This window comes from Oncorhynchus mykiss, chromosome 27, assembly GCF_013265735.2.
Source record: "Oncorhynchus mykiss isolate Arlee chromosome 27, USDA_OmykA_1.1, whole genome shotgun sequence".
In the NCBI taxonomy this organism is placed as follows: domain Eukaryota; kingdom Metazoa; phylum Chordata; class Actinopteri; order Salmoniformes; family Salmonidae; genus Oncorhynchus; species Oncorhynchus mykiss.
In genome coordinates this window covers 21,733,188-21,748,379 of record NC_048591.1, presented here as the reverse complement: position 1 = coordinate 21,748,379, position 15,192 = coordinate 21,733,188, and the positions used below count along the sequence as shown (strand labels likewise).

The following is a 15,192-nucleotide window of genomic DNA, read 5'->3' as shown; positions in this document are numbered from 1 at the left end:
AACTCGACTTGGACCTATATATATTTGTTCCAATAAAATATAGGCTTTAGGTTTCACTACAAAATTGTTTTATTTTACCATTATTTAACCAGGTAAGCCAGTTGAGAACAAGTTCTCATTTACAACTGACCTGGCCAAGATAAAGCAAAGCAGTGTGACAAAAACAGAGTTACAAACAAACGTACAGTCAATAACACAATAGAAAATAAAAATATATGTACAGTGTGTGCAAATGAGGAAGAGTAGAGAGGTAAGGCAATAAATAGGCCATGGAGGCGAAATTATTACAATTTAGCATTAATACTGGGGTGATAGATGTGCAAGTAGAGATACTGGGGTACAAAAGAGCAAGAGGGTAAGTAATAATATGGGGATGAGGTAGTTGGGTGTGCCATTTACAGATTGGCTACAAATATAGGCTTTAGGGTTACTTCCAAATATCTTTTGAATTTAGTTATTGACATTAATATGAAATAAAATATTTATGTTCTGCCCAGTCAATGTGATCAAAACAAACGCTCCCATCACCACAATCAAGGACAAATGTGTGCACATGTCATTTGTGGCTTCTTTTGAAGGGCAGATAAGTAGGAGAAGGCATTTTCCACAGTTTAAGAATGATTTGCAATCATATGTAAAGCTTCATTGAAGTAACCCCCCCACATCTTCACAAACGGAGGTAGGCTAATCTAGATGATACAAGCCAGAGCACGCACCCCTCTCAGGGTTTGGGGTATCTGATATTTAACATTCAAATTCCTTTAGAATTCTCTCAACAGTGGAGCAGAGGATGTGAGAGATTCGTTCCAGGTCTTTTAAAACCAAAATATGACCCAATAGTGGCTCCATAGATACCCAGGCTGTTCTTGTATAACACATTCACAGAGGCTGTTAGAACCTAAAGCTATTTGGGTCGAGATGAGACAGACACTTACCAGCCCCGCAGCTTGTATGCCTCAGGGATGTCGGGGTTGACCATGATGGTGCTGCTGAACGAAGCAGATAGAGATCTGCCCCCATAGTCCGACAGCTTGGCCCCTTTGATGGCCAGGATGGGCTGCCCAGAGCCATCAAAGGTCTCTGCCTGCAAATAGAACAGGTAGGTTGACTGAGGATACCAATAATATACACTTTATGTGCAAAACTACACAATTTAGTGGAGTCGGCTATTTCAGCCACACCCATTTCTGACTGGTGTATAAACTCGAGCACACAGCCATGCAATCTCCATAGACAAACATTGGCAGTAGAATGGCCGTACTGAAGAGCTCAACGAGTCAGCTCCAACGAGTCAGTTCGTAAAATTTCAGTCCTGCTAGAGCTGCCCTAGTCAACTGTAAATGCTGTTATTGTGAAGCGGAAACATCTAGGAGCAACAACAGCTCAGGCGCGAAGTGGTAAGCCACAGAAGCTCACAGAACAGAACCACCGAGTGCTGAAGCGAGTAGTGCGTATAAATAGTCTCTCCTCGGTTGCAACACTCACTATCGAGTTCCAAACTGCCTCTGGAAGCAACGTCAGCACAATAACTGTTCGTCAGAAGCTTCATGAAATGGGTTTCCATGGCCAAGCAGCTGCACACAAGCCTAAGATCACCATGCCCAATGCCAAGCGTCGGCTGGAGTGGTGTAAAGCCATTGAACTCGGGAGTAATGGAAATATAATCTCTGGAGTGATGAATCACGCTTCACCATCTGGCAGTCCGACAGACTAATCTGTATTTGGCGGATGCTAGGAGAACGCTACCAGCCCCAATAAATAGTGCCAACTGTAAAGTTTGGAGGAGGAATAATGTTCTGGGGCCATTATGTTCTAGCAATGTTCTAACATCTAGTGGAAAGCCTTCCCAGAAGAGTGGAGGCTTTTATATCAGCACAGGGGGGACCAACTCCATATTAATGCCCATGATTTTGGAATGAGATGTTCGACAAGCAGGTGCTCACATACGTTTGGGTATGTAGTGTATCAGCACCGGGGGAGAAAAATAAAGTGAAAAAATATTCTTGCAATTGTGTATTTACTAAAGCTTATTGTTCTTTATAAACTATACATGTTGTGTACGTCTGCCAGTGCCCCCGGATAGGGGATATCTGCAGAACAAACAGAGGGAACAGTGTGCTGTAGCTTGTCAGAATGAAAGAATTGTGGCAAACTAAGCATAGCCCCACTGAGCCACGTATAAAATCAACTGCAGGAGTTGGGTTCCTTCATCACACTGTGACAGGGTATATTCTCAGTGACTTCAACCACATCAGCTTCTATTAAAACACACAGAGAGAGACAGAGAGAGAGCCCAGTGCTCAAATCTCCTCTCCCTCTTCAAACTGCTTAACAGACATTTCCAAACACAGGGAGGCACACGGCTCACAACATTTTTTCAATTAGGAGAGGTGTACTGTAGCCCTACCTGGGGCTCTGGCTGACAAGACACAGGGACACAAACGTAATGCAGGTGTGTACAGCACACAATGAAGGTGCTACAGCATGTCACCAGCATGAGAGAAAGTGACTTTCATCCTCTCTTTATCCAGCAGGACTGTCCCATTGTGTCCAGACGCATATAGACCATCTATGGCTGCGCTAGTGTCTGTCCCCCAGTCCTCACCTCCTCTCCCCACAGGGTGACCTCCACCAGTTTACCAGACTGGTCCATCAGGTTGAGCGTCCTCTTGGAGACCTCACGGTTGTTCTTGGTGTTGAGGCGGGTCACGTCGGACACGCTCTTGCACACTCCAATCACATCTGGAAAAAAAAACACACAATCACGTCATTAGCACAGTCGACTCTGAGCAGCATTACCGTGGAGAACCAGACACGTGATCAATATTTATAATATGTACAGTGGGGCTCAGCTCTCTCCTACATTGTAGGATTTTTTATGAATTTATTTGCAAATTATGGTGGAAAATAAGTATTTGGTCAATAACAAAAGTTTCTCAATACTTTGTTATATACCCTTTGTTGGCAATGACAGAGGTCAAACTTTTCTGTCTTCACAAGGTTTTCACACACTGTAGCTGGTATTTTGCCCATTCCTTCCATGCAGATCTCCTCTAGAGCAGTGATGTTTTGGGGCTGTTGCTGGGCAACACGGACTTTCAACTCCCTCCAAAGATTTTCTATGGGGTTGAGATCTGGAGACTGGCTAGGCCACTCCAGGACCTTGAAATGCTTCTTACGAAGCAAATCCTTCGTTCCCCGGGCGGTGTGTTTGGGATCATTGTCATGCTGAAAGACCCAGCCACGTTTCATCTTCAATGCCCTTGCTGATGGAAGGAGGTTTTCACTCAAAATCTCACGATACATGGCCCCATTCATTCTTTCCTTTACACGGATCAGTCGTCCTGGTCCCTTTGCAGAAAAACAGCCCCAAAGCATGTTTCCACCCCCATGCTTCACATTAGGTATGGTGTTCTTTGGATGCAACTCAGCATTCTTTGTCCTCCAAACATGACGAGTTGAGTTTTTACCAAAAAGTAATATTTTTGGTTTCATCTGACCATATGGCATTCTCTCAATCTTCTTCTGGATCATCCAAATGCTCTCTAGCAAACTTCAGACGGGCCTGGACATGTACTGGCTTAAGCAGGGGGACACGTCTGGCACTGCAGAATTTGAGTCCCTGGCGGCGTAGTGTGTTACTGATGGTAGGCTTTGTTACTTTGGTCCCAGCTCTCTGCAGGTCATTCACTAGGTTGTTTGAGGTTTTATACTGATAACAAGTTCAAACAGGTGCCTTTAATACAGGTAACGAGTGGAGGACAGAGGAGCCTCTTAAAGAAGAAGTTACAGTTCTGTGAGAGCCAGAAATCTTGCTTGTTTGTAGGTGACCAAATACTTATTTTCCACCACAATTTGCAAATAAATTCATAAAAAATCCTACAATGTGATTTTCTGGATTTTTTTCTCTCATTTTGTCTGTCATAGTTGAAGTGTACCTATGATGAAAATTACAGTCCTCTCATCTTTTAAGTGGGAGAACTTGCACAATTGGTGGCTGACTAAATACTTTTTTTCCCCACTATGTGAAAATGTCCATAGATAGTTGAACATATTTTCAACACAGGTGACATCATGAGCACAGTAGACTATGGCCATGTTTGAGATGGAATTCTACTCATTTGCAGTCGGACACTGCTGACTAACTGATCTAAAAATCACTTTACATCCTAAATAATTATTTTCATTAGCCTAGTGGTTAAGAGTGTAGTGCACTACGTTTGACCAGGGCCCTCTGGTCAAACGTAGTGCACTATATAGGGAACAGGGTGTCATTTGGGAGCAACCTATACTCTGCCATCTTAACCCTTTCGCCCAGTCCTTGCTAGGTTACAACTGATTTAAGCATGCTTAAGATGTCTTCAACATCACGAGGTTGGCTGGGCCGACGCCTGCTGGTCCTGAAGAGAAATGACTAGACAGCTAGACGACAAGCTGCAAGGAGTCTATTATATTACCATCATTACAATTTAGGATTAGTTCCAAATGGCATCCTATTTCCTGCACAGTGCACCACTCTTGACCGGTGCCATATAGGCCCTGATCAAAAGTAGTGCACTATATAGGGAATAGAGTGCCATTTGGGATGCTGACTATAGCTTATTACTAACTCATTTTACCAGTTCTCTCCCTCTCTGCTATAGGGCCCAAAGTCAATCGGCACCACAGGCCATTACTGTCATCAGCGTCATTAATGACTTTTATATCTGCTCTTAGAATTACCCCAACCTCCCTAGCGCATCCATCTCCCCTACGCTGCCCTACTACTCTATTGAAGCTATCCCTATGATAGGATAATAATAATAATAATAAGCGAAGTCTGTTATTAATGACAGTTATCATGCCCCGCCAATCCTGCCTGGACCACCCATCCCCTTCGCTCCTCCTTTGCTACACCTGCACCTTACCCAAAATGGTGTCCTTTTCTCGGGCCTGCAGGTCGGCGATGGAGACGAAGTTGCACTGCACCATGGGTACGTCCTGGGTGTCTTCACAGGGAATGATGGTGGACTCTCCATTCAGGGTCATCTCATAGTCATTCTTCAGGGATGAGTACTGCTTGTTGGCGATCTTCAGGGATCCCTTGGAGATGTAGAACACCTGGACATGGATCAAAGAAGGTTCAAATCTAAAATAGATCTGGACACATGATTCATTTCAGCTGAATACTGATGTAGGCAGTAAATAAAGCCTGGCAGAGGATCTGAAGCAGAGGATCATGTTGCTACTGTCGTGTGACTCATTTTGGAGGGAATCATTCATCTTTGATTTGTATCATTATATCCTATTATATCCAATTCAGCACATTGAGATTGATTACTCAGTTCACCAAAATCTACCAGTGACAGACATATGGTGGATAAGCATCATTAATAGGAGGCAGTTCCTCTCACCTTGCCAGTCTCGATGATGCTGTAGAATTTGTCCACCTCCTGGGTAAAGGCAGTCACTCTGATCTCTCCCTGCATCAACACACAACAGTCAGCTACGGACTAGCTCCACACGAGAAAACCTTTTCGTCAGCATTTACTCACACTCTCATCCACAATCTCCATATAGAACAGCTTGCCGTCCCCACGAGAGTTGCTCCAGGTGCGGATGTTGCTCTTGTTGGTGACACGGGCTCGGATGGTCCACCTGACAGGAAATAACCAATGTTAACGTAGTTTTTGGATGGAAATCTAGTCCTTGAAAAGACCTTGAACAACTATCACACAGACACATCAGACCGTCATTATTCAGTTATATGACTAAAGAGTATGGTACAACAGGATTATAATGACTCAAGAGACCATGTTGTTTGAGATGGTCATCAAAGTGATAGGTTGCATCCCAAAAGGCACCCTATTCCCTATATAGTGCACTACTTTAAAGTAGTACACTACATTAGAAATATGGTGCCATGTGGGACTCAACCATAGACGGGTATAAGAAGACCACTCACTTTGACTGGTAGGGGTTGAGGCTGGCGATGGGCACAACTTTGGAGGATCCCCCAGGAGTGCTGGGCATGGCAGACGGAGGCATGCCCTTCTTCCCCCCAAACGCTCTGCTGGGACCTTTGTTCATGGAGCCTTATGATAGATAGGGAAATTAAAAAGAGAACTGAGGCGTTATTGGTACATATAGAGAGCAGTGATGGAGTGGCAAACTCAAAAGAATAGACATCTATAATTCATCAGGGCTGAATTTCAAAAATCTAATTTCTTTGGATCACAACTCCTTGATCAATGTAATTATCTCACTTCATGAAAGTAGTCTCGCATCACAGAAAAACGTAATCAGGAAGAGTAGTGGATTTATTGCGGTAGGTTTGGGATAGTAGGAGAGGAGACAACCCCCCCAACTAAGTTGTGTGAGTATGAGATGTTTCTGTGAGAGAGACGATGATTCACATATCAGACTCAAAGCAGACAGAAGTGTGAAATAACAAACCAAAGCTGCTCTTCCCACAGGAAATTGGTGCATGAGGCCTGACTTTGAGGTTTCTCTGTCCGGACAAGCGCTAGCTGCACATTTGATTTGTGTGCGTCTCACACTTTGGATTACAGCTCAGAGTCCACTTTGCCAACCACCGCATTTCTAGTAATTAAGCCCCCAGATCCAGCAGCACAGCCACACAACTGAACAATAATAACTGTGCTGATGAGGATGCAGCTCACCATCACTACTTCAATTCCCTGACATCAGATTAGGGGGATGAATACCTATGACCTGGACCACAAGATGATATAAGCTCCTGAAGCAGTAGATTGGGCTAAGAGTTCATCTGTCATGGTTCACAAAATGCCTTATGATACTGTAGGTTAGCACTAAGAAAAGCTTCCTTTAGCCCTGCATATTTTCATGAAATAACTGGGTAAACACTTGTAATGTGCAATGATTAGAAATGGTTATTCAGTCACAAAGAGATGGGTTTAGAATTAAGCATTCATTTAATTACCTGCACACTTTCGCTTAGACCTATTTAGGGAGCATTAGTAAAAATACATGCTAAATTAAAGTAGAATAACAAAACATGTATATTTTGGAATCAATGACAGTAGCATTTTATTGATAATTAGGCTACCCATCACGTACCATCTCATCATGGCATGATCACCATTTCATTTCAGTACTAATTATAACCAAGTGCTTACCTAATTACCTGACGAAAAGGGAACCGTCGAAAGAGCTGAAAACCATCAATACTACTGTATACTCAGATCACACCCAATTCAAAACCAGATTTACAGTCTGACTGACGAGCACATCTGGACTACTGGAAATAATAACCTGTGTGACATACAGATGGTTCACCAGCAGCATTTCTCTAAGACTGATTTTACTGGCTTATTTTCAACAAAGAGACAGAATATAGACCTAATATTTTGTGCTTATCAGCATCACATGGGTCAACTACCATCTTAGTAGGATAAGTATAATGTTACAGATGACTGTATATACCCAAGAGGCAAATGTAAATTAGCTAAGCCTTCTGACAAGAACAGCAGCGGTCATATGTTCAGTAGATCTGAGGATTTTAACCAACATTTGTCCATTTTGCATAAATGCTGCCATCTACTGTAAACTGAAAGAAAATAACCTACATTGAAATGTTTTGTAACCTTCCAAATCATTTTAAATAAATATATATAGCTGCAAAACATCAGGAATTTATCTTGAGAAAACGGTCCATTAATGACCCAACCTCTCAATTCAACTCCTGGTACATGATGTGAAAAGACAGATTTAAAAGCAAAGTGAGTGATCAGGAGTTGTATACCATCAATTCCATTCTGGGGTTGCAGGGGGTGGACTGAGGGATTGGGGGCTGACGGTGGGGTTTTACTCTGACCTGCAAGGGAGAGGAGCAAGTGAAAGGTCAAAACTCAAGGAAACTGCACATTAAACATGGTAGGCTATATCCATGTTTGGATTCAAACATTTGTTCAACTTCTGTCCCCCTAAGCCGTATGATATGGTGATGGTTAGAAATGCAGTATGGGCTGAAGACTCACCTTCCACGTAAGGCTGGGGCTCTCCGATCTTCCCAGCCACCTCATCAGCAGACTTCACCACCTCCATGTCCAGTATGACCACCACACGCCTGAAAAAAAAAGCAGATTAACAGCTGCTTCGTAAATAATATTCCAAAGACTTATCAACCATGTGTTTAATATACAGTTGAAGTCAGAAGTTTACATACACTTAGGTTGGAGTCATTAAAACTCATTTTTCAACCACTCCACAAATTTCGTGTTAACAAAGTATAGTTTTGGCAAGTCGGTCAGGACATCTACTTTGTGCATAACACAAGTCACTTTTCCAACAATTGTTTAAAGACAGATTATTTCACTTAATCACAATTCCAGTGGGTCAGAAGTTTATATACACTAAGTGGATTGTGCCTTTAAACAGGGTATACATTTCCAGAAAATTATCTAATTGCTTTAGAAGCTTCTGATAGGCTAGTTGACATCATTTGAGTCAATTGGAGGTGTACCTGTGGATGTATTTCAAGGCCTACCTTCAAACTCAGTGCCTCTTTGCTTGACATCATGGGAAAATCAAAAGAAATCAGCCAAGACATCAGAAAAAAATATTGTAGACCCCCACAAGTCTGTAAATTGCTCCCAAGAGTGAACCAAACGCCTGAAGGTACCACGTTCATCTGTACAAACAATAGTACGCAAGTATGAACACCATGGGACCACGCAAATCAATCCCAGGACAATAGCAAAGGACATTGTGAAGATGCTGGAGAAAACAGGTACAAAAGTATCCACAGTAAAACAAGTCCTATATCGACATAACCTGAAAGGCCGCTCAGCAAGGAAGAAGCCACTTCTCCAAAACTGCCATAAAAATGAGACTATGGTTTGCAACTGTACATGTGGATAAAAAAACATACTTTTTGGAGAAATGTCCTCTGGTCTGATGAAACAAAAAAAATAGAACTGTTTGGCCATAATGACCATCGTTATGTTTGGAGGAAAAAGGGTGAGGCTTGCAAGCCGAAGAACACCATCCCAACCGTGAAGCACGGGGGTGGCAGCATCATGTTGTGGGGGTGCTTTGCTGCAGGAGGGAAGCAACATCTCAAGACATCAGTCAGGAAGTTAAAGCTTGGTCGCAAATGGGTTTTCCAAATGGACAATGACCCCAAGCATACTTCCAAAGTTGTTGCAAAATGGCTTAAGGACAACAAAGTCAAGGTATTGGAGTGGCCATCACAAAGCCCTGACCTCAATCATATAGAAAATCTGTGGGAAGAACTGAAAAAGCGTGTGCGAGCAAGGAGGTCTAGAAACCTGACTCAGTTACACCAGCTCGGTCAAGAGGAATGGGCCAAAATTCACTCAACTTATTGTGGGAAGCTACCCGAAACGTTTGACCCAATTTAAAGACAATGCTACCAAATACTAAATGAGTGTATGTAAACTTCTGACCCACTGGGAATGTGATAAAATAAATAAAAGCTGAAATAAATCATCCTCTACTATTATTCTGACATTTCACATTCTTAAAATAAAGTGGTGATCCTAACTGACCTAAGACAGGGAATTTTTACTAGGATTAAATGTCAGGAATTGTGAAAAACTGAGTTTAAATGTATTTTGCCAAGGTGTATGTAAACTTCCGACTTCAAGTGTGTGTGTGTGTGTATATATATATGTATGTAGGTATATATGTGTGTATCTGCATATCCATTGTATGTGTCCCCATATTAACAGCTCTAAAAGTTTGTGACTCATCTCAGCCAATCTATCGAAAGGAGAAAAATGATGCAGCAACAAGGAGGACCTACATGAACAGCTAGCCTACATTAAAGTTATTTGAATAAACCATGTTTTCAATAGAAATGGAAAGAAAAGGGTTAGTCATTCTGTAGGCAGGAAAACATGAAAAGATCAAAAGATAGAAGCAACATACCGTCCATCCTTTAAGACATTGGTCACGCTCCTCTTCAGCTGACAGATACAGTTTGGGGCTAGTCGGTTGTCCTCAGTCATTGGGTTGAGCTGGGTGGAGAGCATGAACGCTACAGGAGGGATAGAGATGTTAGAGACAAGACAGACCAACACAAACATCGGCAGTGCTGTAGAGGGTGGCCACCCACCGCACACGCCCATTGCTTGTGTTAGTCTGTCTTTGTCTATGACAGCTGATGATATGCATCGACCAACTAAACCCCCATCACTGACAGATACAAACAACATGCGATCCTTGGTAGTAAACATGGAACAGAGCCAATTGCAGCTCAGTCTAGTCTGGGATGAGAATAGATTTAGATCCCAAAAATATGTTCCTTAATAGGTCTTATTTTTTCATGACTATGTTATCACAATACTTCTTAAACTATGCCAAATTAAAAGGAAGAAATTGATTCATGTTTTTTTCTTTGACGACTTCCAGCTCTCTATTCCTTTTACTGAATGCTGACTACCTACTGCTGGTTTGCCCTAGGCAATCCACAGCATAAATCACATCCACAGCACAAAACACACCAAAGTGCCCCTGTCAGCGATTTACCTTGATATTTTCTGTGGAAAGAGACTAAAACCCCTTTTGATTTACCCTGTTGTCTTTGAAGTCTAGCTCCTGGTGTAATTCAGATTACGACAGGATTGCACTATGGGTTTACAAAAATGGGGTGCAGTTTCTCAACAGCTTCATTTGGCAGGTCTCTAACATCTCCATTAAAAATATCCTTGACTTTAATTTAAACTGATACCTTGACATTTACTATATATCCAATACAATTTGAACCATGCATTAATTTAAAATACTGGCATATCTTATTCAAACAGAAAACATTAGTTTTCTTTTCATGCCTTTACCACAAAGCAATGCTATGTACGTTTAGCTTGCTTCATTTGTGTCACCAAACCCACTGGCTCCAGGTCATCTATAAGTCTTTGCTAGGTAAAGCCCTGCCTTATCTCAGCTCACTGGTCACCATAGCAGCACCCACCCGTAGCACGTGCTCCAGCAGGTATATTTCACTGGTCACCCTCAAAGCCAATTCCTCCTTTGGCCACCTATCCTTCCAATTCTCTGCTGCCAATCACTGGAAATAATTGCAAAAAAGAAGCTGGAGACTCATATCTCCCTCACTAACTTTAAGCACCAGCTGTCAGAGCAGCTCACAGATCATTGCACATGTACATAGCCATCTGTAAATAGCCCATCCAACAACCTCATCCCCAAACTGTTATTTATTTATGCTCCTTTGCACCCCAGTATCTCTACTTGCACATTCATCTTATGCACATCTATCACTCCAGTGTTTAATTGCTAAATTGTAATTATTTTTCCACTATGGCCTATTTATTACCTAACCTCCCTTATCTTACCTAATTTGCACACACTGTAAATATACTTCTCTATTGTGTTATTGAATGTATGTTTGTTTATTCCATGTGTAACTCTGTGTTGTTTGTGTCACACTGCTTTGCTTTATCTTGGCCAGGTCACAGTTGCTAATAAGAACATGTTAACTAGCCTACCTGGTTAAAGAAAGGAGAAATACAAAATGTCTAATAATAAAAATGTGCCACCTGTAATGGTCACCTGCCTCCTGCCCTACAACCATTTCTGAGTGTACTTTGAACAGGTGGTGGAGTGGATTTGGAATAGTTCTACTCACAAGACATTGAGTGCTGTCCATCACTCATCATCAGACGAAAGCGGGCTGGTCCACTGCCTCCATCAATTTTACGGATGTTCTGAAAGAATATGAATACAGGAGTGCGGTCGAAATGATCTTGGTCAATGTCGACAAATCTAGCAGTGGTCGAAATCTGTATTACCATATTGGGGAATATTCTTGTCTTAAATGTTGTATGTCCATACTGTCCAAGTTAGCTAATTGTTGACATTGCCAGTAGTCATTCTTCAACAGTTGGCCCTATTAACTTGGCCAACTAACAGGTTAAGTTCGCTAAAGTTAGCGAGCTAACGTTAGCTAGCTACTTCCACGTCCATTCATACTCACCACTAATTGAAGTATGGGGTTTGGTAAATCATTAGAGCCTTTGGTTAGGTCCTGTTGAAAGAGTAGAACACAGCTTGAGAGAGATGAAAAATATATATAGATGGCTACCTAACGTAAGCTAGCATTGTGGCTAGCTCAACAAAGCAGCAAGTCAGCACTCAGTGCACAGTCCCCGTCTGAAAACCATCTTCCTCAATGCTGGGAACACTTTGTTTGCATGCTTTCTGGGATGTCATAAAATGCCACCACCTACCTCTATCGCTCCCTTTGTTAGCATGTTGAAGCTGAGTTTATAGGTATTTAGGGTAAAAAAAAAAATGTATGTTTTAACTCAAGAAAGGACAATCTCACTTCTACAGTGGCAGTGTTGCATCTGTGGCGCCAAATGTATGCCTGAACGCGCGAACTGTTCATGACGTCATCGCGTAATTTACTGCTAAGTCTTCCGGTTTCTCTTATAGATTTAGGACCACCTTTAGCAACAGGCAGTAAAATAAAAAACTGACGAGCCAACGGGCCTCTATGACACTTTGGTTAAACGTGTAAAAAAGTGTTTATATAGTAAGGCATTGCAATGCCAAAAATTGCTTTATAAGAACACAAAATAACAGTTAATAGCTGCTCATTTTATTAGATGTCCTGCAAATCCTGCAACATTTATGAAACTGTCTTTGTTGAAGGAAAACAAGGCGCTACATGGTCAATCATTTACGGGCGATATGGCTTCTGAAGAAGTCAGGGCATTCAAATATATTGTGCTTCGCTGAGCAGAGATGTTGTGAAAGAAGTTGTCAAGGAAGTGAGTTTGTGTTTATACAGGACCTCACGCCCCCACTTACCTTCAACCTTCAATCATGTCAATGCAGAGCTATGTAGAGCCCTCTGCATTGTTACAAAATTTGGGAGGCGGAAAGTAATGTGGTATGAAGCTCAATTTGACCTCTGTATGCGCCAAAACCGTCCATAGAGTCTCCATAAACATTTTCAGATCAAGCATAAATTGATCCGCCCCGCCCATATATTGTTTATCAGTTACTTCACACCACTGCAGTTTTGTCACAGTCCCTTCTAACGGGTCCTGCATGGCTTGTGAGCGTCTTAGGAAAATCGAAGACGTGCATGTCCCTGAGAGTGTTAGCTTTCTGTCACGGGCTCATAATAGTCCCAACCGCCGTTCAAAAGCTGGAGTTAAAAGTGAAACTGATTCATTTGCCACAATAAATAATGTAATATTAAACAAAATAGTGCCAAGTTCACGAAGCACCCTGATGGTGTGGTTGCCTAATGGTAAGTCCACCCCTCCTAAAACACAAACCACATTGTTTTACATCAATTTGAGTCAATGCATTGAGAGTTGTGTCTCCCATTGACTGCCTTGCTCAGTGGCAGAATGACCTTGTCATTTCGGTGATTCGATCCAGCAATCTTACAGTTACTGGCCCAATGCTCTAACCACTAGGCTACCTGCCGACCCATCCAACAAATAGTGTAATGTGCAAATATACTGAACAAAAATATAAACGCAACATGTAAACATGTTTCATCAGCTGAAATAAAAGAAAATACATTTTCCATACTCATAAAAACTTATTTCTCTCAAATATTGTGGACAAATTTGTTTCCATCCCTGTTAATCAGCATTTCTCATTTTCCAGGATAATCCATCCATCTGACAGGTGTGGGATATCAAGAGGCTGATTAAACAGCATGATCATTACACAAGTGAACCTTTTAGAAACATTTTAGAGAATTTGGAAGTACGTCCACCGCAGACAATGTGTAACCAACACATCCAACTTCTTCACCCGAGGGATCGTCTGAGACCAGCCACCCAGACAGCTGACGAAACCGAGGAGTATTTCTGTATATAATAAAGCTCTTTTGTGGGGAAAAACTCATTCTTATTGGCTGGGCCTGGCTCCCAAGTAAGTGGGCCTATGCCCTCCCAGGCCCACCCATGGCTGCGCCCCTAACTAGTCATGTGAAATCCATAGATTAGGGCAGGGGTGGCACTTTGGTTTTAGAAGTGGGAACATCTTTTTTTAAAATTATTATCCAATAGGATAAACACTCCAAACAAACTACCCGGCCGCTCGAAGGCGTCCACATGGTCCTAAAGCACACCTTTACCTCGTTTTGTATCACATTAGCATGTTAAAACTGGCAGGGACAAAAATGCAATTTCAGAATGTGGAAAAAAAGTTCCGTCCCTGGATTAGGGCCTAGTGAATGCATTTCCATTAACTAATTTCCTTATATGAACTGTAACTCAGTAAAATTGTTGAAAATGTTGCATTTATATTTTTGTTCAGTATATGTTTTGGCAAAACTTAGTTGAGAAATCTCAGGTTTATAAATTAGGGACCAGGCACAACAAATAGGCCTAAATGTTCAAGTAATAGTCCACGGACCTCCCATTACGCCTGTCTTCACAACACAGAAGTATTGAATGGCTTCATCTCTGGCGAGGAAGTGATTGAGTTAGAATTAAGCAGAGCGTCAAAGTAAATTTGGTGAAGACGAATGTTCTGAATGGACAACAGTAAAATCGAAAACTGGAACAAAAAGAATATTGTCGAAAATTGGAGTGGAGGATACGTGTGTAAATGATAATGAATCGCTTCTTGTTGGGATGCGGTTGTTGAGTTAGGGCAAAGTTGTTCTAATTCTCATTGGTCTATCGTTATCTGTGGTAAGGATGCATATGCGGGAAACTGTTTGAGGTGTCAAATGGTGAAGTATGAGCTTGGAAAAGTGGAGTCTGTCAGTGACCAATAGTGGTTTTGTTTTGATGAATTGCATTTTTGACAAGCGGAGGAAGATAGCAGTGGGCCTCAAAAGAATCCACACAACAGAAGTTTTATGTTTTGAACATCGTAGTAGAGGACCCGTCAAAGGAGTCATCTCAGGGGTGACTACGGATGTTCAGGTTGAATACGTGAAGAGAATTCCTGGTGTGGTTTGTTGCATCCTAAGATGCTGGGATCTTTTACTGAAAACTCCAGAGCGTACTTATAATAAACAGAACAGATTTATTTAATGTTCCCCTTAACACATTACAGTCGACTACTCTTTACCAGTGTCTTCAGCCAAACTCTCCAATACAGTGGCTTGCTTAAGTATTCACCCCCATTGGCATTTTTCCTATTTTGTTGCTTTACAACCTGGAATTAAAATGGATTTTGGGGGGGGGGGGGGGGGGGGGGGGGGGT

General features: G+C 41.9%; 1 protein-coding gene across 2 annotated transcripts in view; it reads right to left on the bottom strand.

The window, feature by feature from the left end:
* LOC110507776 (replication protein A 70 kDa DNA-binding subunit) overlaps nucleotides 1-12,398 on the bottom strand; it is a 43,049-nt gene extending 30,651 nt beyond the window's left edge. The window contains exons 1-12 of one of the 2 annotated variants that reach the window (XM_021588004.2): nucleotides 12,234-12,398; nucleotides 11,981-12,031; nucleotides 11,633-11,711; nucleotides 9,916-10,024; nucleotides 8,001-8,089; nucleotides 7,766-7,837; nucleotides 5,945-6,074; nucleotides 5,535-5,637; nucleotides 5,394-5,462; nucleotides 4,908-5,100; nucleotides 2,606-2,742; nucleotides 936-1,084 (exon numbers count right to left, since the gene is read on the bottom strand). In XM_021588004.2, the coding sequence (XP_021443679.2) occupies nucleotides 936-1,084; nucleotides 2,606-2,742; nucleotides 4,908-5,100; nucleotides 5,394-5,462; nucleotides 5,535-5,637; nucleotides 5,945-6,074; nucleotides 7,766-7,837; nucleotides 8,001-8,089; nucleotides 9,916-10,024; nucleotides 11,633-11,711; nucleotides 11,981-12,031; nucleotides 12,234-12,257 (1,205 nt within the window). In that variant the 5' untranslated portion in view covers nucleotides 12,258-12,398. The remainder of the gene's footprint in view (nucleotides 1-935; nucleotides 1,085-2,605; nucleotides 2,743-4,907; nucleotides 5,101-5,393; nucleotides 5,463-5,534; nucleotides 5,638-5,944; nucleotides 6,075-7,765; nucleotides 7,838-8,000; nucleotides 8,090-9,915; nucleotides 10,025-11,632; nucleotides 11,712-11,980; nucleotides 12,032-12,233) is intronic. The other variant, XM_021588003.2, reaches the window with a different exon arrangement.
* Nucleotides 12,399-15,192: the final 2,794 nt, after the last annotated feature.